At 41.2% G+C, this 25,149-nt stretch overlaps 1 protein-coding gene across 3 annotated transcripts in view; it reads left to right on the top strand.

Annotated features, from left to right (window-relative positions):
• The window catches only part of B3GLCT (beta 3-glucosyltransferase), a 108,554-nt gene that overhangs the window by 62,143 nt on the left and 21,262 nt on the right, over nt 1-25,149 (top strand). For all 3 annotated transcript variants that reach the window (XM_030882559.3, XM_060288038.1, XM_060288039.1), the window contains exons 8-12: nt 1,826-1,889; nt 7,383-7,502; nt 9,066-9,135; nt 19,104-19,217; nt 21,556-21,655. In XM_030882559.3, the coding sequence (XP_030738419.1) occupies nt 1,826-1,889; nt 7,383-7,502; nt 9,066-9,135; nt 19,104-19,217; nt 21,556-21,655 (468 nt within the window). The remainder of the gene's footprint in view (nt 1-1,825; nt 1,890-7,382; nt 7,503-9,065; nt 9,136-19,103; nt 19,218-21,555; nt 21,656-25,149) is intronic.

A 25,149-nucleotide genomic window follows, 5' to 3' on the forward strand; every position in this document is an offset into this window, starting at 1 on the left:
ACTGATTTGTTTCCAGTCAGTCAGTGTTCATCTTAAAGAGATTCTTTCCTCTTAAAGAGATTCTATCAGTGGCTGTCACATTGTTCTCTAGTTTCCCTCAGAGAAAAATGTACAAGAATTGAATGCGAAAGAAACTTAAAAAGTCAGGAAGAGTAGAGAGCATGTTTAGGGTAACAGTTCAGAGGTGTTGATTGTCTCTTAAGAACGGGTGTGGGCAGCGTGGCCACCTGACAGTGGATGTCACGTGCCATTGGATGCTGATCGCAGTTCTGTGTTCCTCGTCCGTGGCGATGAGCCCAGGTGTGACTTTTCTTTGTGTGTGTGTGTTTGGTGTCTGAATGTGGTTGGCTCAGGTTTTGAAGGCACTTGGCATGAGTCCAAATCCCCAAGTTACCTTAAAAGAGTTTATTCATGAAAACTGGCTCCAGCCAAGCAGAGTTGGAGTTGGACAAGATTCCACACCAGGGCAGAGTTTTCTCTTAATATACGTCAGGAATGTTCTGAGAATGCAGTCTCTCTATGCAGTGTCCTCACCCACTCCTGCCCCTGAGCCGGCGGGCAGGTACTGAGCAGGAGTGTAGCAGAGGTTCCATGGGGCTTCCTTCCGAGCTGTGTACCATCGAGCCACGTTCCCGTCACCCGTGAGGCCGGTGCTTCCTGACTACACGTAAATCATAACCTGTGTCCTCCTTCATCTTTCCTCCGATTAGAGATAAGTTTTTAGAGAAATGTCTGTGGCTCAACCAGGCTAAAAACTCAGGGAGGACTTTTGAAACTGATTACTAGTTTTCCTTTTCAGATTACCATTATTTCTTTGTAGTTAAAATATTTGTTAGGAGGTTCGTCATTGAAACGAGGGTCCCGTCTGTAGCCCTGTACTAAACGTAAAGCCTGTGGCAGTTCCGTGGTCTTGGTAAGCATGTCTTTCTACCTCACTCAGCCTGAAATGGAGGAATGTATTGCGATGTGCCCTCATCCCTTCAGATAGCTCACCGAGTGCTCGTTTGGGCCCGGGCGGTGGGCGCTGTTTGGGGTGCAGAGCAGGAGGGGGGCGCAGGGGCCTCGCCGTGTGTGATGAATGGGGCTGTGCTTCCCACTCTGGGGGCAAAGGAAGTTTCCATTTATTCTCGTGGGCAGGTCTGGACACCCTTGAATTCGGTCTTGGAGAAAAGGCTGCCAGGTAGAGGTTGGGTCGGGGCGAACTGGGCCGCCGTGTGGCCAGGAGCGCGCTTCGGGGGAGGTTGGTGCACGCTGGGGAGCGGGGGGCTCTAGAGCTGGGGCCCAGGGGTCTGGGCCTCTCTTCTGTGTTGAAAAGAGCCATTATGGCTTTTCTGAAGCAAGAAAATGACTTGAAACTGTTATTCTTTCCCGAAACCACATGCTCTCTCCCCCAGGAAACTCCACAAACTGTAATTCATAGGGTCATTAAAAGTAGGAGACTGAAAAGTAGCAACTTCTGTTTCTCTATCAGGCAGGCTTTTTTCTTTTCCTTTTCTTTCTCTGTCATTATTTAGTCAAGGATTATCAGGAGTCAGCACACTCGGTGGCTTTTTAAAAGACATGTATTGAATCCATTGTGTTTTATGTTATTTTCCAGATGTTGAATAACGAACACTACGTTTGCAACAAGCCTTGCATTCGGTCCTGGTCCACAAATAATTGTGTTTTCACAGTCCTTTGCCTCAAGGAAATTAAACTCTTATTTTTGTCTTAAAATTTATATTTTTATTTGTTTTCAAACATTAGAAAGTCTCAAGAATGTGTTCTTCTTGTTTGATGCTTTTTTGGTTTTTTTCAAAAAACTCAAATTGTCTCTATTTTCTAGGCTTACCAAGAGATTGAAGAGCGAGTCCCTGAAATCCGACTTTACAATAGATTTAAAATATGAGGTAGGTCATGATTTGTTTGGTTCAAAGTCTTCGTAATCAAGAATTCGTGTCTTTTGATACAAAAGGTGTCTTGTGTTCCCTGAAAGGTGCATCCCCTCTGCCATTCACATCCATATTTTCCCAACAAGGAAATTGCACATGCTACCGTCTGTGAGGGCTTTCTTCTTTAAGCCCATTTTGGTCACGTAGGTGGAGAAGGAACGGTGGAGAAAACAGTTGTGTCTGTGATCCTTCATCCTTTGTTTTTAAGCTAGGTGGATGGGTCCAGAGATGGATTTTTAAAAACATGCAAAAATGTCAGTAAAATACCTCTGGTCTTTTTTTGTGCTTTGGTTGCACATATGTCTTCGACATGTCTCTTGTGCTGGACCCTGTGGAGCAGAATTGGGCCAGCTGGTCCCCCAGCACCCTGGCATTTAGTAGACATCTGTGACCAGTCATCCTGGAGGCAGGTGGCGGGCGTCCCGTCCTTAATCCATTAATCTCTCCTGAATCATCATCAAGAAGGTCTCTTCATGCGTACATCTGACTGCCTGAAACAGACTTGCCTTTCCCTCTGTAGGAATCTGTATTTTAGGACATTGGGGCCAATCGTGACTCAGTCCAGCAGTGCTGGTAGCCTGCCAGGAGCGAAAAGGGCACTCACAAGATTTTAATTTGGGGAGTATTTCTAAATGATGAAATAGGTTATTTGAGGAGAAATATTCATGTTAAAAATCATTCTTTTCCACAGAAGGGAAACAATGACTAGTTGAAAGCCAGGGTCTGTCTAGATTTTTTTTTTTTTTTTTTTTTTGCGGTACGCGGGCCTCTCACTGTTGTGGCCTCCCCCGTTGCGGAGCACAGGCTCTGGATGCGCAGGCTCAGTGGCCATGGCTCACGGGCCCAGCTGCTCCGCGGCATGCGGGATCCTCCCGCACCGGGGCACGAACCTGCGTACCCTGCATTGGCAGGTGGACTCTCAAACACTGCGCCACCAGGGAAGCCCTGTCTAGATATTTTTAATGAAAAGTCAGCTCAGGTATAGATACCCAGGTTTGGGAGTCTATGAAACATTGAATAACATACCAAAAAACCCTCTAACATACATGAAAGGTATAAAGATCAGTCAGAATATCTATGCTTAAGAGATTGAACTTGATCAGTTGCTTGGAGGCTACCTGTAAGTATCTCCCCAGGAGGGTCCCCCTTCGTTCTAACGAGAGTCAACAACTTTCTTGAATTCTCTCCCTGGCCCCCTTTTCTTCATATTTGATCACATACGAATGTATCTCTGAATAATACATAGTTTTGCATCCTTCTGGCTTTTATATAAACAGAACTGTACCCTGAATAATGTTCTAATTTGAAAGTCATCCGTGTTGATATATGTGGCTTTAATGAACTGTCGTCACTTTGTATAACTGTCTCTCCCAGGACCACACCACAGTGTTTTTGCCCAGTCTGCTGGTAGTGGGCCTCCGGGCTGCGACTGGGTTTTGCTGTTGCGGTCACCAGTTCTATGAATATTTTTGACGTGTGTCATGATGATCCTCTACAAGAGTTTCTCTAGGGCAGAAGCTTTTAAACTGTTTTTTGACGGTGACCGACTTTAAAAAATACATTTTTCATTGTGACTCAGTATATTTGTGTTTTGTTATTGATTTCTAACTTAGTATGATGGGTCTATATAACAGTCATTTGAAATATTTTTAGGTTTGCTTAATGGCCTAGTTCATGTTCACTTTTCATAAATGGAGAAAAGGATGTATGTGCTCTGATTTGGGGGTGGTGTAATATTCTCTTTATGTCTCCTAAAGAACAAATAGATTAATCAGTTAATCTGTTGTGCTTTTCACATATTTTATTTCCTCCCTCTCTCCCTTTTCCTGCTTTCGTTTTGTCTGCTTGATCCGGCATTTACTAAGGGAGGAATGTGAAAACCTTCCATGATAGTGGTGACAGTGTCTCTTTGTGGAACTGCCAACTCTTGCTATTTATACTCTGAGGCTATGTTAATTAGATGCGTACAAGTTTAGAATTGTTACCTCCTCTCCGTAAATGTATCTTTATCTCTAGTAATGCTCTTTGCCTTAGCGTTTATTTTGTTGATAGGAACACTTCTATACTAGCTTTCTTTTGGTGTTTGCTTCATCACTGTTTTTCATTTTTTTCTTTCAATTCTTTTGTGTCCTCTTCTGATGCATCTCTCTTAAAGAGGACGTGTTTGTTTTTTTCTCCCAGTTTGACAATCTTTATCTTCAAACCATATAGCAAATTTACATTTACATTTTTCATGCTTACTAACACTTTATTTTATCCTTTGTCTCCCATTTTTTTCTTTTGAAAATTTCCTTGCTTTCTTTTAGATTTTTAAAATTTTTATTCCAGTTTTTTCCCTCCTCTGTTATTTTTGAAGTTCATTCTCAATGTCTGTTCCTTAATGGTGGTTTTAAATACAGTAAGTCCCCTACATACGAACCTTCAAGTTGCGAACTCTCAAAGATGCAAACGTATTATAAACCTGTTACAGTGCAGTACTATATGGCCGATTGTGTTAGTTGGGCACCTAGGCTAACTTTGTTGGACTTACGAACAAATTGGACTTACAAACTCGCTCTTGGAACGGAACTTGTTCGTATGCAGGGGACTTACTTTAACATGTACAGTAAGTGGCTGATTAATCAATAGCCTAAAAATCTAAGGGCCTGAGCATAATAACTCTGATTATCCCTCTCCCAGGTTTTATGCTCTTTTGTCCAGTATTTTTGTTCTTTCTTTTTTTTCAACCCCGCAACTCAGATATTGTCCTTCCTTACTTTACACAGTTAAATGATTTGTATTAGCTTAACCCTGTATTTGCCGTGTCTGTGCTCACTATTCTGTTTTGCTTCTTGGACCTGCCAACGGGGATCATTTTTATTCTTCCTGAAGTACATCCTTCAGAATTTCCTTTTTAGTGAGGTGGCAAATTCTCTGTTTTGTTTTTTTTTGTTTGTTTGTTTTTCCTTATAAATTATCTCAGGGGCTTCCCTGGTGGCACAGTGGTTGAGAATCTGCCTGCCAATGCAGGGGACACTGGTTCGAGCCCTGGTCTGGGAAGATCCCACATGCCACGGAGCAACTGGGCCCGTGAGCCACAACGACTGAGCCTGCGCGTCTGGAGCCTGTGCTCCGCAACAAGAGAGGCCGCGATAGTGAGAGGCCCGTGCACCGCGATGAAGAGCGGCCCCCGCTTGCCACAACTAGAGAAAGCCCTTGCACAGAAACGAAGATCCAACACAGCCATAAATAAATAAATAAATATATAGGGACTATAAGTAACTAAAAAAATAATTATTTCAGTTTTGTTCTTGAGACATAGTTGCATTGTGTGTACAATTCTAGGTTGTGAGACATTTTCTCTCATCACAATACTGTTGTTCCCCTGTGCTCTGGCTTCTGTTACTGCTGTTGTGTTAGGAAATCAACCGCCACTCTTACATGGTTCCATTGTCAGTAATCTGCCGTTTCTCTGGCTGCCTTTAAGATTGTTCTTTGTCTTTGGTGTTCTGCAGTTTCACTATGGTATATATATGTCTAGGTGCAGACTCTTCTTTTTCTAATCCTGCTTAGAATTCATTGGGCCTTTCTATAATAGGATTGTTAAGCAATCCTATTTTTTTTTAAATTACATTTTAAAAAAATTCTCAGCCATTGTCTTTTCAGCTGTTTTCTCATCCCCTCTGTTATCTCCTTCTGGAACTTTAGATATATGCTAGAGGTTTGAACTTCTCTTCTACATTCCCCATCTCTGTTTCTAGCTGGGCTACATTTCAAATAACTTGGAGGACTTCATCTTTTAGTTGCCTAGTTTTTATTCAACTGTGTCTAATATGCTGTTTATCCCCACCATTAAAATGTTCATTTTTTTTTAAATGTTCATTTTAAGCGTTGTATTTTTCTTCTTCTTCTTTTTTTTTTTTTTTTTTTTTTTGCGGTACGTAGGCCTCTCACTGCTGTGGCCTCTCCCATTGCGAAGCACAGGCTCCGGATGCACAGGCTCAGCGGCCATGGCTCACGGGCCCAGCCGCTCCACGGCATGTGAGATCCTCCTGCACCGGGGCACGAACCCGTGTCCCCTGCATTGGCAGGCGGACTCTCAACCACTGCACCACCAGGGAAGCCCTAAGCATTGTATTTTTTCACATCTACAAGTTCTAGACGTTTCTTTTTCAAATTTGCTCTCTTGTACAATCTTTCAGAAATTTTGCTCATGTTTTAAAGTTTTTCTTTTCTTTATAAAAATACATGAAACAGTCATTTTCTATTCTGTGCTTGATCATTCCAATCCCCAAAGTCTTCTGGGCCTGAGCAAGCTGTGTCTGCTGGCTCTTGCCCATCATCTCGTCTCTTTGTACTACTTTTTGTGACTTTTCTGAGTACTTTAGTTCCTTGGGAACTGTGGCCGTCCCCCATCCTATATTAAGGTTGTGGGCTCCTCAGTAAGGATTTGCATTAGTTTTTGCCGGCTGCTAGAGGCTCAGGCTGACTTAGGGCCACTTTAAATTACTCCGAGGTGTTTCTGGAACACGTAGGTGACAAATGAGGGAGGCCTGCCTTTGGTTACCTAATCTCAGGATATCTGGAGATGATTTTTCCCTCCATCTAGTGCCAGTTTGGGGGCTTTGCTGTTAGACACGCCCCACCTTGGGCAGGTCATGGGCTTTATTCTCTTAACGTGCATCAGAACCTTGGCATCCTCAGAGCCCAGCTGATACCTACTGGGGAAAACTACCCTCAGTGGCCTTTTTCCTCAGGTTCTCACTTTCCATTTTTGTCCTCATAAGCTCCACATTTTTGTGCCAAGTTAGCAATACATTTAAAATGCTTTGAAAAATATTTTATCTCGATATTTTTAGATATTTGCAGCCAGTCGGTTTTTCAGGGTATGTAATTAGCATCCTGCAGGAAACCAGAGTCATGATATTTCCTTTTATCTTTCTCTGTGATGTTTTAGAATCCCTGAAATAGCTTCCCTAAAGTTGCTTATGACAATGTGGAATTTTTTGGAGGTCAGAATACTGATTCTTAATTAATTGTTTACGGTTAATAAAAGATTAGATTGCTCCACATGGAATTACTCCTTTTGTAAGTAAGAAAACCCCAAAGGGCTTCCCTGGTGGCGCAGTGGTTGAGAGTTCGCCTGCCGAAGCGGGGGACGCGGGTTCGTGCCCCGGTCTGGGAGGATCCCACATGCCACGGAGCGGCTGGGCCCGTCGGCCATGGCCGCTGGGCCTGCGCGTCTGGAGCCTGTGCTCCGCACGGGAGGGGCCACAACAGTGAGAGGCCCGCGTACCGCAAAAAAAAAAACAACAAAAACCAAAAAACTGTTGAATGCTGACATATTGATGCGGTTCAATTTAGCATTCTCTAGAGAAGGTCAGGTCTGCTTGCCCTTGAGATGTTTCATACCTTTGTGGACCTGTGGTGCTGGTTAAGAGCTTTCATTCATGCCAGTTTCCTGTGTGACAGATCGCTCTCTACATCTGGGACCGAGGTGATGGACCGCCCCTCACTCCTGTGCCTGAGTTCTGTACAGACGGGGCGGACTCTTCCTGTGCCACCACATTTCATTCTTTTCTACCACTTTGCGTAAGTAATAAAAGGACAGCTTCCTCGTGTGTCAAAGGAAAACATACATGCTGTGCACAATGTTGTCCTAGCGCTTTCCATCCTAAAAAACCCCAACATCTGCCATGTGCCACGTGAGAACTATATATCATGTTTCGGGGATACTGGCCCTATAAGGTGAGCACTGTCATTACCCTGTTTTGCACAAGGGAAGAGAGCAGAGTGGCGCTGAGAGCTGCGGAGGTGTGGCCTGGAGGCATTGCTTTTGTTGAAGATGTAGCGTGTAGCTGTTGGAATTCCTGTTCTGTTTCCTAGCAAGGCAATCTCAGACATTGCCCGTTATTCCTAAGCCTTCTCCTCGAGCCCACCCCCTTTACTTTCTCAGCCAGTGACCTCACTTTGATCTCACCTGAGACTGTGCAGAACTTTTAGATTGAACCTACTTGTTAGGGTAGACCCTTGGACCAGTCCCCAGGATGGGCCTGAAGACCCCGGGACTCAGCTGGGTGGTTAACAGTCCTTCCTCATAATGAAAAATATATTCACTACCTCAGATGTTGTCTGTTATTTTCAAGTCATTGATACAGAAGTCTGTGCGTTGCATTTTCAAAGAGGAATACACGTACACACAGACACACACACACTGCAACAGTGGGAGAGAATCGGTACTGTTGGCACAGTTCCTGAGGGGGAGATGTCTTTTTAGACATTACGCTTGCTTGTTCTTTAATGTTCTCCTGGACAAGCTGGAGGGGTTGACCTCCTAGTGCCTTGAGTGACATGACAAAACTGCAGTTACGTGTTGCTATAAACCAGTCCCAAATGATGCAGAATTAGGATTGAGTATCACTGCAGGGCTAAGACAGCGATAAAGGGGCCAGAACACGCCGCCCAACCCAGCTCCCTCCGTGAAGTGCCCACGGCCTGGGTGTGGGTTGTCCGCAAGCCCCTCTGTGAGCTCCTTCATCTGCGTGATCGGCCTGGGCTGGAACCAGGGCAGGGCTCCAGGCTCCTCCAAAGTGTTGGAAGTTATCCTGCCTTTGGCAGAGGACAGAACATCGCTGTTGCCTAGATTTGGGTAGACGATAAAGGGCCATAAAAATACTTGAACATCAAAGTAAGGCTGGGCCCCCAGAAGGGAGTCATCTCTTATTTTACACTAAAACATCCCCCTACTTCTCTCTCCCTTTGACAAAAATCTTCACCAGCTGGAAAAAGGAAAGGGAAGGTAGCCAACATTTACTGGGTACCTGTGATGCGCTTAATCAATAGTAGTAATAAAAGCAGCCGTACGGGTGGTTGGTTATCATCCTAATTCCCTAAATGAGCAGATGGAAGTTTAGAGAGCTGAGGACACTCGTCCAGGTGACACAGTGGAAATGCTGACCCGGGATCCTGGGGCCGGTCTGGCTGAGCAAAGGCTTTGTGGTCAGCGGAGCTACAGTCCCTTTTTTCCCCTAAAACTTAATCCTGGCGACAAGTGTGATGTCCCTGACATTGGTGAATTTGAACTTGAGAGCATGTGAGATGTGCAGTTAAGACACATTGACTCATGTATGCATATATATTTTTTTCTTTTTTTAGGGAAATCCAGTGAAGAAGAAGGATATTTTTGTTGCAGTAAAGACATGCAAGAAATTTCATGGTGACAGAAGTATGTTTTGGGTTATTCATTTTTATTGAACTTTAAAAATGCAAACTGCCTTTAAAACAACAGTACAAACCAGATATAAACTCAACCTAAATAAAAGGGACAATGACAAATATGTCATTGAAGTAAAAGCAGTTATTTAATCAGTATTCTTCATCATACCACTTCAATCACCAAGATCAATTAGAAAAGACAATTTTGTATTGCAACATGAGCGGTCATAGCCCTTCTAAGGACTGATTAGAGCAGTATTTTAAATTGGAAATGGAAAAGCTCAGCTGTGGCAATCTAGGAGACAGTTAGTGAATAACAGTCCATTTTGCAAAACAATGTCCTGTTATGTCCAAGTGCAGTCTCTGAGCTGTATGAGTATGAGGGGATTTCAGGGTAACAGAATGCCAAAAAGAATGTTTTTCTAACACTGTTCCTTCTTTTTATATTTATTTCAAATGCACACGTCAGAACTTTTAAGTAAGGATATGTATTTGCTCACATGTAGATATATAGAGAAAAGGAAAAATGTGCCTTACAAGCAATGGTTCCTTCTTAAGGAAATCCTGCATGTATTGATAGATGAATGTTGTTTTTATTCAAATTGTTGGCTTCATTTCAGGATTCTACTAAGTTATTATGATACTGTTTTTTAAAAAGCCTACCTTAAATATAAATACATAATTTATCTCTTTTTTCACCTTATTTCAAGCAGCACTTTTCTGAAATTGAAGGTTAGACAGTCTTTTGCATTTTCTAATTTTAGCATATATTTTAATTTTTTCCATGAACAGACTCAATTTCACCAAGTGTGTGATATTTATAGAGGAGAGATTTCTAAACCAGCTGTCTTTTTTTGTGGGATTAGAGCTATGTGGGGAGTTCATTTATATAATTTATGTGATAATATATTTACAAATTATATTTTAAAGGGGATCATATTTTCCAAATAAAAGAAAATTATAATTTGGGATTAAAGTGTTTTAGACACTGACATAAATTCAAATCTTGTTATAGTCAACACTATCTTTAAAGTACATTTACTATAAACCTTCATGGTTACCTAAAATAGTCATGATAAATGCTAAGTCCTATTAAATCAGCCTAAATAAACATATACATTCATTATATGAGTCCTAAAATACTATCACAAATCAATATAGCACTTAAAAATTTCATTTATCATAAATTTAACCTAGATTTAATATTCTTTTGTCTTTTTCATAATCTGTAAGGGCTCTGAAGGGTTTTTTTTTTTTAAGTTTCTTTTATTTATTTATATATATATTTTTGGCTGCATTTTGGGTCTTTGTTGCTGTGTGTGGGCTTTCTCTAGTTGCTGCGAGGGGGGCTACTCTTTGTTGCGGTGTGCGGGCTACTCATTGCAGTGGCTTCTCTTGTGGAGCACAGGCTCTAGTCATGCGGACTTCAGTAGTTGCAGCATGCGGGCTCAGCAGTTGCAGCACAGGGGCCCTAGAGCACGCAGGCTCCAGCAGTTGTGGCACGTGGGCTTGGTAGTTGCAGCGTGCAGGCTGATTAGTTGTGGCTCGTGGGCTCTAGAGTACAGGCTCAGTAATTGTGGTGCATGGGCTTAGTTGCTCCACATTGTGTGGGATCTTCCTGGACCAGGGGTTGAACCCGTGCCCCCTGCATTGGCAGTGTAGGATGGTTTTTGACAAATACTTTTCATTAAAAAAGTGTGAAGGCACTGCAGAAATACAAAGGATCATGAGAGATTACTACAAGCAACTATATGCCAAAAATGGACAACCTGGAAGAAATGGACAAATTCTGAGAAAATCACAACCTTCCAAGACTGAACCAGGAAGAAAAAGAAGATAAAAACAGACCAATCATGAGCACTGAAATTGAAACTGTGATTAAAAATCTTCCAACAAACAAAAGCCCAGGACCAGATGGCTTCACAGGCGAATTCTATCAAACATTTAAAGAAGAGCTAACACCTATCCTTCTCAAACTCTTCCAAAATATAGCAGAGGGAGGAACACTCTCAAACTCATTCTATGAGGTGACCATCAACCTGATACCAAAACCAGACAAAGATGTCACAAAAGAAGAAAACTACAGGCCAGTAGCACTAATGAACATAGATACAAAAATCCTCAACAAAATGCTAGCAAACAGAATCCCAACAGCACATTAAAAGGATCACACACCACGATCAAGTGGGGTTTATCCCAGGAATGCAAGGATTCTTCAATATATGCAAATCAGTCAATGTGATAAACCATATTAACAAATTGAAGGAGAAAAACCATATGATCATCTCAGTAGATGCAGAGAAAGCTTTTGACAAAATTCAACACCCATTTATGATAAAAACCCTGCAGAAAATAGGCATAGAGGGAACTTACCTCAAGGCCATTTATGACAAGCCCACAGCCAACATTGTTCTCAATGGTGGAAAACTGAAAGCATTTCCACTAAGATCAGGAACAAGACAGGTTGCCCCTCTCACCACTATTATTCAACATAGTTTTGGAAGTTTTAGCCACAGCAATCAGAGAAGAAAAAGAAGTTAAAGGAATCCAAATCCGAAAAGAAGAAGTAAAACTGTCACTGTTTGCAGATGACATGATATTATACGTAGAGAATCCTAAAGATGCTAGCAGAAAACTACTAGAGCTAATCAATGAATCTGGTAAAGTAGCAGGATACGAAATTAATGCACAGAAATCTCTTGCATTCCTATACACTAATGATGAAAAATCTGAAAGAGAAATTAAGGAAACACTCCCATTTACCATTGCAACAAAAAGAATAAAATTCCTAGGAATAAACCTACCTAAGGAGACAAAAGACCTGTATGCAGAAAACTGTAAGACACTGATGAAAGAAATTAAAGACGATACAAACAGATGGAGAGATATACCATGTTCTTGGATTGGAAGAATCAACATTGTGAAAATGACTCTACTACCCAAAGCAATCTACAGATTCAGTGCAATCGCTATCAAACTACCACTGGCATTTTTCACAGAACTAGAACAAAAAATTTCACAAATTTTATGGAAACACAAGAGACCCCACATAGCCAAAGCAATCTTGAGAAAGAAAAACGGAGCTGCAGGAATCAGGTTCCTGGACTTCAGACTGTACTGCAAAGCTACAGTAATCAAGACAGTATGGTACTGGCACAGAAACAGAAATATAGGTCAATGGAACAGGATAGAAAGCCCAGAGATAAACCCACGCACATATGGTCACTGTATCTTTGATAAAGGAGGCAAGCATATACAATGGAGGAAAAACAGCCTCTTCAGTAAGTGGTGTTGGGATAACTGGAGAGCTACATGTAAAAGAATGAAATTAGAACACTCCCTAACACCATACACAAAAATAAACTCAAAATGGATTAAAGACCTAAATGTAAGGCCAGACACTATAAAACTCTTAGAGAAAAACATAAGCAGAACACTCTATGACATAAATCACAGCAAGATCCTTTTTGACCCACCTCCTAGAGAAATGGGAATAAAAACAAAAATAAACAAATGGGACCTAATGAAACTTAAAAGCTTTTGCACAGCAAAAGAAACCATAAACAATACGAAAAGACAACCCTCAGAATGGGAGAAAATATTTGCAAATGAAGCAGCTGACAAAGGAGTAATCTCCACAAGCAGCTCATGCAGCTCAATATCAAAAAAGCAAACAACCCAATCCAGAAACAGGCAGAAGGGCTAAATAGACATTCCTCCAAAGAAGACATACAGATTGCCAACAAACACATGAAAGGATGCTCAACATCACTAATCATTAGAGAAATGCAAATCAAAACTACAGTGAGGTATCTCCTCAAACCAGTCAGAATGGGCATCATTAAAAAACCTACAAACAATAAATGCTGGAGAGGGTGTGGAGAAAAGGGAACCCTCTTGCACTGTTGGTGGGAAGGTAAATTGATACCACTATGGAGAACAGTATGAAAGTTCCTTAAAAAACTAAAAATAGAACTACCATACAAACCAGCAATCCCACTACCTGGCATATTCCCAGAGAAAACCATAATTTAAAAAGAGTCATGTACCACAATATTCATTGCAGCACTATTTACAATAGTCAGGACATGGAAGCAATCTAAGTGTCCATCAACAGATGAATGGATAAAGAAGATGTGGCACAGATATACAATGGAATATTACTCAGCCATAAAAAGAAACAAAATTGAGTTATTTGTAGTGAGGTGGATGGACCTATATAGACTGTCATACAGAGTGAAGTAAGTCAGAAAGAGAAAAACAAATACCATATGCTAACACATATATATGGAATCTAAAAAAAAAAAAAAAAACTTCTGAAGAACCTAGGGGCAGGACAGGAATAAAGACTCAGATGTAGAGAATGGACTTGACATGGGGAGGGGGAAGGTAAGCTGGGACGAAGTGAGAGAGTGGCACGGACGTATATACACTACCAAACGTAAAATAGATAGCTAGTGGGAAGCAGCCGCATAGCACAGGGAGATCAGCTCAGTGCTTTGTGTCCACCTAGAGGGGTGGGATAGCGAGCGTGGGAGGGAGGGAGACGCAAGAGGGAAGAGATATGGGAACACATGTATAACTGATTCACTTTGTTATAAAGCAGAAACTAACACACCACTGTAAAGCAATTATACTTCAATAAAGATGTTAAAATAAAAAAAAAGTGTCAAGGGAAATGAACTAGCTGCTTTTTTTTTTTTTTTTTAAAAAACAGCAAGCAGAAGTGCTCAGATTGATCTACTTGATCTTGAAGCTGCACTTGGAGTACAATATCAGTGTTAGGAATGGGGGTGGTAGTATTTTCTCTTTAGAAACACATTTTTCAAGTTGACAGTAAAGCCCTAAAATTAGGGACCATCCCTGTTGTAGTTTTCATGTTCTTCAGAAATGAAAAAAAAAAAGTTTGCTAATTTTAATGTCATTTATAATAATCTAGTTTATTGCTTGCTTAACTTTGCATAAGGTTGTGATAATCCTTTCAGGTATCTATCAAATGCTTTTATTATTTGAATTTTGAGTCGAAGTTCTTTAAAAATGATAAAATCTTCGAAGCCTGTTAGGAGCATTAAAACCAAGCCTCCCAAAACCAGCTCTTAATTTGCACCTGGGATCACTGTAGCCCGAGACCTAAGAGGTATTTTGCGGATGTCACAGCCGAGCTGCTGTGACAGGCCATTTTTAAACTTGGACCTGTTTGTTTGAAAAGATAGTCTAGGCAGCAGGATTTTAGGGGCTCTGAGGTCCATTCTGCTTGATGGAAGTGAAACCTGCCCGGGCCAGTGGGCTCTGCTCCTCGTTTTGGAAATCTAGTCCAGTCACCAGCTGGCCCAGAGAATTACCCAGGAATCATTTTAGTTTCAGTGAGAACGCCACAGTAGCTGCTTCTGACTGCTACTCTTTTTTTACATTTTCTCGTGTGTTTTTCACATGTATTCTATCATCTGATTTCATGTGGACAGTCCTTGCGATGTGGTCATTATTTTTATTCGCTTGATATCATAGAGAAAGCTGCCTTTGGGTTGAGACACAAATAGCTTGGCATCTTGTAGACTGAACAGGGGAGCTGGGGCTCAGGGTTTCTGGCTCCAAATCCCCAATTCTTTCTGCCACAGAGAGCTGTGCTGCACTCTCTGTGGATGTATTATAAATCTAATGCTTGATAAATAGTATTTGATAGCTGTGTTGATGCTCTGCTGTGCTCAGGGTCAGTTTTGACGCGGCCAGAAGCTGTGGCAGGAGGCTTTTTATTTTCAGTAGCAGGAGGGGTCACCAGGAATTCAAACCCGCAGATGATTTCAAATATACGTTGAGCTGGGAATTCAGATTCCCATCTTGTCCTCGCATATTACTGCTTTATTCAAGCAGAATACACGGACTGGGGGGGTTTGTTTTCTTGTTTCTTTCTGTATGCACTCTGGTAGAAACACTTGAAGTTACAAAAACCAAATGACAGTGAAGGAAAAAATAAACACAGACGAGACTGTATTTATCTGTGAGGAGTTGAGAGCTGGCTACACAGTCAGTGACTTCTCCGGAGGCAGGCTCTCACTGTGTGTGCGCTGCCCTTGGTTCCGAGCGTAGGTGGACCCTAGCCATGGCCCCTACTCCTGGCTCCTCCAGGGACGAGGGTGAGGGATGAAACATTCTGTTTAAGGCTGTAGTCAAGGCAAGGGGACATATACAGTGAACTCATTTTTCATACTCTTTTGGAAAAATTGATAATAAAGCCAAGTTCCAAAATTAGAAAAAATGATTTTACATCTTGTAATTTTTTTTTTGCCCAACAGTGAAACAAGCGTTTTGATAACTGCTTGTGTCTTGATTCTGATTTAGATGAAATAAAGCAACTTAGGACACAGTTAGCAAAAATATACTCTATCTTTTGGCTTAAGAAAGAAATACATATTGACAGCATTGGAACAGCAGTGCTGGCTGACATGCAAGCAGTTGGTAGGGTTTTAAAGAAACTTTGAAGGTATTACATAAAGTGATGAACTGCCACAGCATGTGAAGTTATGTTTAAGCAAGGAAAAGATCTCTGGAGTTTAACGTTCCGCCTGATCACTTCCTCCTGGGTTATGTGTTTTTCCTTGTGTGACATGAGCTGTCAGTGAATGTTACGGATTTTCTCTGTGTCCTCCTGCCACGCGGTTCCCACGCGGGTCTCAGATACCACGTGGCAGCCACCGTTTCTGTTCGCGGTGGGTTGAGGTGTTTCTCCTCCTGCGGTCTTCTCTCATTAAAGAGGTTAAATTACCATTTGCTCAGCCTTTAGTTCCTTTTCACAGCTTCCTGAGCTCCTAAAAAGAAACACTTTACTCCTTTCAGAATTAAAAAAATCCCTGTTTGCTATCTTCACTGTAGTGATCTTTCCTCTAGGTCTGAACACACTTACTCTGAAGAGTGTGTGGTAGCCGTGTTCCGTGTGGTAGGTACCATGGCGCAGTCTGCTCATTGAAAACATGAGGGTTTGAATGAAAATGCAGCCGGCTAGCAGGCCACACCCCGTGTTAGATGAAGTGAGTGCATGAGTCATTAAGGAGAGTTTGGTTCTCCCCTGGCTGCTGCACAGATGAAGACGGGCCAGACTGCCCTGAACTGCTGTGTTAGGTCAGCCAGGAGGGGGGGCTCTTCCGTCTTCCAGATGCCTCATCTCTAAACCCGGGAATCAGAGCACACGCTTGGTGCTGTCGCTAAGTCTCTCCCTGAGAAGAGAAGAGAACCCAGGGCTTTACTTTGTGGTCATACTGAGACAAAAGGTGCGTTTGTTAATTGAAAACAGTAGACTCCTTAACTCAAAACGATCATGCACAATTGGGTGGCAGATGTTGTACAGGGCTCAAGCGTCAGTTCATTTTCACTTGTAGTCAGTTTCGCACGTCAGTTCACTGGGAGTAAAAGTGTGTTCTGTGCCTCTTAGGGAGATGCATCTCCTGCTTCCAGGCTTTAAAGCCATGTGGAAGACGTATGCCATCTGGGCAGAGGGTTTTTTTAAATAGTACAGTTTTTACTTTGCCCCAATTTTAAATTATCTTGTGGCAAACATTCTGGAAAGAGGCATTCACTATTGTTTTATTATGTGGGAGAAAGTATGCTTCTCTGTATTGAAAATGAGATAGTAGATCACATAACTATATTGAAGTATTTTCTCCAAGTTTAATATCTTTAGGAATCTAGTGCCTCAATACAATATGAAATATATTATAAGTAATAGAATGAATTCAATTTAGGATTCAGACAGTCACAATAAAATAGACCAATATTGTTAAAGTTTTAAGTAGTTTCGAATCAACTCTGGTTGCAAATAGTCTTCACCTGCTGTTGTAGGAGACAGCCTTGCTTTACAGATGCACAGGTGTTACAGTGATAAGGGGACAGATGATTCACTGCTGGATGCTTTTGGTGTTAGAGTCTCAGAACACGTTACTGTGTTGAAATGGTTTGTCTGTTTTCAAATGATTGGTAATGGTGGTACCAGTCTTGTACCAAAGGGTGAATCGTTGATAAGAATAAAACCTTCCTTTAGACTAGTTCCAAAAAGAGCCCTTGGCCTTTTGTTGGAATTCTGACAAAACCCAGTCCTCAGTCTGCTATTTATTGAGCACCTACTATGTCCCCGGCCCTGTGCGGGGTGTTGGGCACTGAGTCTAACAGTAATTCTTACCTTTAGTGACATTTCTGTTTCATCTGTTTCAAACGAAAACTGGAAGCAAGTAGTTAGGTGTAGTGAAGAGCTAACTCGCACTTGATTTTGATTTTAACTTCATTCAAATTAGAGGATTGAGAAGAAATGCTTGTCCTGTTTATTAAAGCTCTTAGAGCAAACAGAATCTGAAGGCTAAAGGCTGAGGAAAGTGCAAGCAGAATTTGCAGGACCCCGGTGCTGGGACCCAGGGAAATTCTTGGCCTTTCCTCACAGCTTCTTCCCGTTATGCAGTGGAGGACATTTTACCCAAGAGTGCGACCACTAGCGGCTGCAGGCTGCGGGGAGCCTTGTCTGGGTAAGTCCTGCTTATTATATGCAAAGCAAACTGCCACTGCAGGGCCAAGGTTGGTTTTTGTTGTGCTGGAATTTGGACAGAGTAAGGATTTCTTTTCTTTTTTTTCCCCCTCAGCGATCTTATCTGTTATTTACTGCATCTTTGTCCATTCTGGTATGGAGAAATCTTTATATCTGCCTTTTTATGATTGCAGAAGAATTGCATTTTAATGTATAAAAATAATATTTAGTGGCTTAAAATACACAATTTGGTGATGACTATAGCAAATGTCCAGAACTCATCGGTCTTTTTCTTTTTTAAAAGCTGGTCAATAATGGCACTGTAAAATGGTGCAATTTTGTATTTTCTGTGTAAGGGCTGTCTGAGTTTCTCTCCCAGTTTGCTGACTAACATAGCTAGACACTTAAATTTGGCATTGCATGGGTAGTTTTTGCATATTTTATTTTTATTTAGATTGGGTAAAAGGGAAAGATAAGTGATCTGATAAAGTCTCAAAATATTAACTGAAGATGTGGTTCATCAGAGTTGAGATTCTTAAGTCAACAGAATATAAAATCTAGATATGATGATCTTTTCTATTAAAATAACAGCAGAAACCACTTCCTAAAATTTAGAGATGCAGATAGTAACTTAAAAAAAGTACAGAAGAAAATAATTACCGGGATAGTTGGTCAAGTGAATTAATATCAAACAGTGATCAAGCAGATTTCTGTGTCAGGTGCGGAGACACAGCTACCTTTGAGCATCTCGCCCTAAAATGCAGAAAACCAGGAGAGTTTTCTGCTGTTCGTGTTCACTGTATTAAAATAATTTATCTGTTCATGATAGAGTTTTAGAATCTGCAACGGTTCTCGATCTTATTTTTCCACATTTTCCGAAAGTGCAGCTCAGTAACGTCAGCCATCATGTGCAGTGATTCTCAGGGGTAGGGTCCTGCCCTTTATAGGGTTGGGTGGTCCTGTAAGAATCTTCGGGCAGAGATATGTGCAGTTTGAAAAGGTCCCCCCTCCACCGTGAGGGAGGCAAGCTTACATCTCAGCTACAACCACGTACAATATTCCAATCTTTAGGAGTAATTATATTTCCCCCCCTCAAAAGCATTTAAGAAGTCCAGTTGTGAATTTTAAATGAAGCAGCCTATTGGGAAAAGAGAAAAACTAATTAAAGTTAAAATTAATGTAAACACAACAGTATAATCAGACTAGAAAATTTATCCTTATATGGAGGCAGTGTATTTATCACCAGCAATGAGAAGTGCTCGGCTCTGGAGTATATGTGAAAATGCCTCAAGAAGGGGATTTTATTCCTGTGCTGTTGGCATTTCTTAGGGTAGAAAGCAAGCTCTTAGTCTTGAGACACCTGAAGAAGAACAAGTAATGCTTCCCTTCCTTTATAGGTGGTTATCCCGCCACTTTGAGATTCCAGGCTTCCTAGATGCCCGTGCCAGTGACGGTCCCCTCTCTCATTTTTTCAGTCCCCATCGTAAAGCAGACTTGGGCGGGGCAGGCAGGTCACATCGAATACTACAGCGATTACGCAGACAGTTCTGTTCCGACGGTGGATCTGGGAATTCCTAATACAGAGAGAGGTGAGTCCTTAGTTCTGACGACTCTTATTGAAAAATGTCCATTCTGGGGAATTCCCTGGCGGTCCACCAGAGTCCAGGTTTGGACTCTGTGCTTTCACTGCCGTGGCCCGGGTTCAATCCCTAGTTGGGGAACTAAGATCCGGCAAGCCATGCGGCGACCCACCATCCCACCACCAAAAAAAAAAAAAAAACGAAAAAGGCAAAATGTCCACTCTGTAAATATAGTAAATTAAGATAAAAATGAAATATTTTATAAATAGTATAATTTTTGCCACATGTAAGTTTCTTTCTTTCCTTCCCTCACATCTTTACCCATGGATGTGGATGAATTCTTGCAGTTTAAGTGCTTTTAGTGCTAACAAAGTTTACAAGTTTTCAGTCGGTCCTACTGATATGATTGACACACATGACAATTATGCATATGACAGTTATGATAGAGTTTAATAATAGATTTCTTTGTACCTTCATAGATCACTGTGGCCATAATGGGGTGTCCAGAGTTAATTTATCATCTTCCCATACAAAGCATCTCCTCATTTAATTTTAGCCATTTATCCAGCCAGGACTGTTACCCAACTGCTGCATGCCAGCCATTGGTAGATACTGAGGGAAGCAGGAATGAAGCTGACCGTTTCCATCCTCCTGAAGCTTATGGTCTGTTATGGTCTAGGATGCATTTTGTTTGTACTTCTGAGAGCACTTAACCACATTCGACATGGGCTGTATGTAGTATAAGCTCATATATGTCTCCATATATATTAATATTTTAATTAGTAAATTGTTGGAAGTATACCTGCTTTTCTCTTCAGATTGCAGGCTTTCTAATTCAAAACATTTTTTATTTCAAAAAAAATGGAAGTAGAAATTTGGCCACCTCACCTTCAGATGCTCTTTGTTCATCTTAATTTTTTTTTTTTTTTTTGTGGTACGCGGGCCTCTCACTGCTGTGGCCTCTTCCGTTGCGGAGCACAGGCTCCGGACGCGCAGGCTCAGCGGCCATGGCTCACGGGCCCAGCTGCTCCGCGGCACGTGGGATCCTCCCGGACCGGGGCACGAACCCGTGTCCCCTGCATCGGCAGGCGGACTCTCAACCGCTGCGCCACCAGGGAAGCCCTGTTCATCTTAATTTTTATCCAGTGTTCCTGCCATGTTTTTTCTTTAGTTTTCTGGTTTCTCCAAACCCTTTTATGAAAGAAAAAAAAAAAGTGAGTTGATTATCTTCTTCTATAATTTATCTTGATTATTTTATGGTAGTGTTGCTCATATGCCCTGATTGATAAAAGTACAGTGTAGATCAGATACGTCATTCCTGTAGTTATCAATTATTCTGACAAGGTTAGTAAACATATCACTAAGTCTGTCTGTTTTGGAAAAATGATTTTTGTTTGAATTTTTTTGTTTGTTTGTTTCTGTAACCTTGCTGTTTAGACTTTGACTGTGATAATCACGTATTTGTTGGTGCACTCCTTACTTGATTTCTTAATTTATTTTTAGTCTGACCTTATTATTGCTCACATTTGTAGTCTACTTTATCCAAAAGAAATTTGAGGTGGCTTTCAAAAATACATACTATAATGGTTAAAAATACATAAAGAGATCAAGAATAAGGAAAATAAAGGTTAAATCAAGTGGTTTATTCTCTATCGTGTCACCAAATACTTTGTTGAAGAGAGGGGCTTATTCTTTTTTATCGACTTGAGTTCTCTTCCCAAGCACTCTATTGCTACCCTGGCCCCAGCATTTTCCATTAAAGCTTCGATATCCGTTGGCATCTAAGGGACTGTGCCTCTGTCTTACTCAGTACTGTATCTTTAGTGACATCTGAGAACTGGCCACCATGTCTGGCATATTAGAAACTTAATAGCAAATATTTACAAAATAAATAATTGAAGGTGTAATACTGTACTTTTGCACCATTGTTTCCCTAAGGTTGTGATGCTTGAGGTTCTAATATTTCCCTTCAGAATAAGTAGATCTAAGGAAAGATGGCCAGGCTCCTGTAATTTCTTCGAGGCTTACAATTTTCTTGTATGTCTGGCGTGAAGATACTAGTCCTACCTGTACTTGACCTTGTGTAATTCCCCTCATCTCTCTAGGTCTTCAGTCCCTCATGTGTGAAATGAATGCCTTTGATTTCAAGATCTCTAATGTTCTTCCTGGTTCACTATGTCTATGGAAATTGGAAAAGGATAATTTTTAAAATTTCAAATTCTTACGGTGCATGTCAGTGTTTACACTTTTACTTACAACACTTTAAAACTAAAATAATGTTTCCAAGTGAATTATGTATATTTTAAGGAAAATAATGCATTGTAAGTTTTCTTCTCACCTTTCCTAGGTCATTGTGGAAAGACATTTGCCATTTTGGAAAGATTTTTGAATCACAGCTATGACAGAATAGCATGGTTAGTCATTGTGGATGATGACACATTAATAAGGTAAGGAGTCGTCCCTGTCCTAGGGTGGCTTTAAATTCTACATATATTCATAGTCAGAAACGGTGATGGGTACTTCTGCCGCTGGCCAAGATGGAGTAACAGGGACTGGATTTACCCTCCCATCTGAAACAACCCCCAAAAAGGACACAATATATGAAATAAGTGTTTTTAAGACACTGATATTAGGCAACAAACGACAGTCATCAGTGAGACACATGAAGCAAATGAGGTGAGTCCTATGACTGCCCCAGCTAACTGTCGTAGAGAGTTTCCACGTCCCTGCTCAGGGAGGGGAACCCAGGTGGAATCCAGCTGAGCCCTTGAGTTGAAGTGATGATGCTGAGAGTCTGGGGAGACCAAGGCCGTTAGAGTTTGCAGGACAGAGCACTGGAAAGGAGAGAGCTGCATAGGAAGAGAACACTGCAGACCTGTGGAGGGGCGCCCTAAGTATTCAGTAGAGTTTAGTCAGTGCATATGTATGAGGAAACTCCTGGAGGCTGGAGAAAGAACCAACCAGAGTGATTAGAGGGAGTGGTGCCCACCACTCTCAGAGGGCTGAGTATGGCACCTCTTCCCACCAGCCAGACTGGAAAACCCTTGATTCACAGGTATTGGGTAGAGTTTGTAGAAGGGTCTTGTTTTAATAGTGGGAAATAGCTAACCCTAGACTAAGCAGTGCTTTGGTCATACCTAACAAATACTAAAGCAAGACCCTCAAAGACCAAACGGTTTCTAAGTAATTGACCTGCATCCAAGAACAGACCTCAAGAATATTTATAGAAACACAAAACATCTAGCACCCAACAAAGTAACATTTACAGTGTCTGTGTTTGAAATGGAGGAAGCAGTGAAATCTAACACATGTATAATTGGAGTCCCTGATGGACGAAAATCAAAAGAACAGAAATAATATGTAAATTACCAGAAATAAAAGAAGACCTTAATTTATATCTTGAAAGGGCCTAGTAGGTCCCGGGGAAAACTGACCTGGGATCATCAGCTTCTTCACATATCCTAGTAAAACTGTTAGATTTTGATCATAAAGTCCTCTGAGTCTCTAGGCAAAGTGATGAAATACTCTGAAGACCAAGAAGATTAGACTGGTGTCAGACTTCTCAAAATAACATAAGAAATATGGTAACAGTGGAGGAACATTTTCAACAAAGAAATTGTGACTCACGGATTTTATACGCAGTTAAGATGTTCTTCAATATTGAGGCTACAGAAAAGGTTCTCAGCACATAAACTCAGGGACTAGTGTACACACGTGCCCTTCCTAAGGAATATATTGATATTAGGGAAAGAAGTTCATGCAACTAAGATGAAATTTGGGTAAAACGACTGATGGTGAGCATTTCATGTATTTAACTTGTAGAACTAAAAGCACAACGGGGGTAGGGACATGGGTAAATAACAGTATGTAAATGTTATATGTTCTGACAAAGTATTCAACTTAAAAAAAAAAAAGGAAAAAGGACAATAGGATAAGATCATGGCCTATTGTACAGGTAATGGATGGAATTCAAAGGATACCGATGTAAAACTGACAGACCAAGTAAGAGAAAAAGCATGGTAAGACATGAAAAGTTAAATAGAACATAAATACCAGGAAAAGAAAACTTTCTAATATCCAGAATGTTAGTAAGAAACACAGTACATATAGTATAATATGTATAATAATTCAAACCTAAAATAATTGTAGTGTTGAAATCAAACATCAGTCATATCACAAAATGTGAGTGGGTTTCAATCCCCTACTAAAAGAACAAACTTTTCACATTGGCTCATAAAACAAACCCTAACTCTATGCTTTATATGAAAGATACATAATCATTCAAGCAGTCTAACAATAAAGGGATGGATAAGGTTTGCCAAGCCAATGGGAACAATAAAGATAAACAAATTCAATTCCCAACTCAACAAGTTAGGAAAAGAATCACAAAGTCAACCCCCCCAAAACAAGAAAATAATAATGAAGATAAATGCAGAAATAATGAGGTAGAGGTCAAAAAAGCAGAGGATCAAACTAATGAACCAACATTTTGGTTCCTTTAAAAAAAAAATCAAATTGTATTGAGTGATTTCCAGAAGATACCATTACATGGAAAAAGCCAACTGCACAAGAATGTATTTAGTTTGCTTCTCTGTATGGAAGAAAGAGGGGGAAATAAAACATACCCATGTAGACTTACCTGTACAAAAGACAAATGGACAGGTAAGCCAGAAAACCATGAAGTAGTTTCCAAACGGGTGGACGGGAGGATCGGGTAGATGGAGTGGGGGGGGTGTGTGACCCTTTGCTGAGTTTATCTCTTAGTTTAGTTTTGACTTTGGGAAGCATGCTAATATTTTACCTATTGAAAAATAAAATAAATCTGTAAGGACAAGAAAAATCAACAAGGATGAGGAGAAAGCTGAAACAAGTGAACCCAACTGCATTTCAAATGAAAACGTAATCACACTACAGGGAAAGTATAACTAATGCAAATACAGCTGAAGACAGGATTTAGAGACACACCTTCAGTCAGGGGTGGGAGGAGGGGGGCATGTCAGACAGCTCCTGAGTTTTCAGTCGCCGTGTGGGTGAAGCAACTCTGAAGGCATTTTAGGTACACTGTGGGGCTGAGTAGGTAAGTGTTGGTTGGGAACCGTGGTGCTCACTGTGGGAGGATATGGGACGGGCCAGGTCAAGGAAGAGGCCTAAGGTAGGGCTGGAAGATTGGAAGTGGAGAAGTCTGCAAGAATTCATAATTTCTGTGAGACTCATGATTGCCAAAGTGTGTGTGTGTCACGCACGCACGCACACACACACACCCCTTCCTAGTCCTTCTCACCAAAGAAGACCAGAAGCAAAGATACCCCCGTAGCCCTGAGCAACTAACGACCGGAACTGATATTGCTACTTTCCTACGAAAAGGCACCAGTCTCAGAGAAATCACTGATTTAAAGGCTGAGGCAAGGAAGATACAAGAAGATATTTGGAACATTCCTTTTTATACCAGAGAGTAAGGAAGTGCTTAGAAAAAAAAAAAAGTGCATGTCAAGAGGACACAGAAGTGAGCTTGGAAAGGTTCTCTTTGGCGGAATCTGGGACAAGAGCATCAGTATGATTAAGGACGGTAATGGATTAGCAACCATTAAAATTAGGAATCAGGGAGTCCATGCTTATGATAAAGAAATAGGTAAGTAAGTAAATGAGGCAGATCAGGCACCATAACAAATATGACAGACTGGGTGGCTTAAACAACACAAATTTATTTCTCACAGTTTTGGAGGCTGGAAAAGTCAAAGATCAAGGTGCTGACATGGGAGGTTTCTGAGGCATCTTCTCCTGGTGTGAAGGTGGCCGCCGGCCTGGTGTGTGCTCACGTGACCTCTTCTTTGCGTGCCATGGAGAGAGCGCCCTCTGGTGTCTCTTCTTATAAAGACTAATTCTGTCACGGCAGGGTCCTACCGTTACGACCTCATTTAACCTTCATTACCTCCTTATAGAC

Source organism: Globicephala melas, chromosome 18 (assembly GCF_963455315.2).
Source record: "Globicephala melas chromosome 18, mGloMel1.2, whole genome shotgun sequence".
In the NCBI taxonomy this organism is placed as follows: Eukaryota; Metazoa; Chordata; class Mammalia; order Artiodactyla; family Delphinidae; genus Globicephala; species Globicephala melas.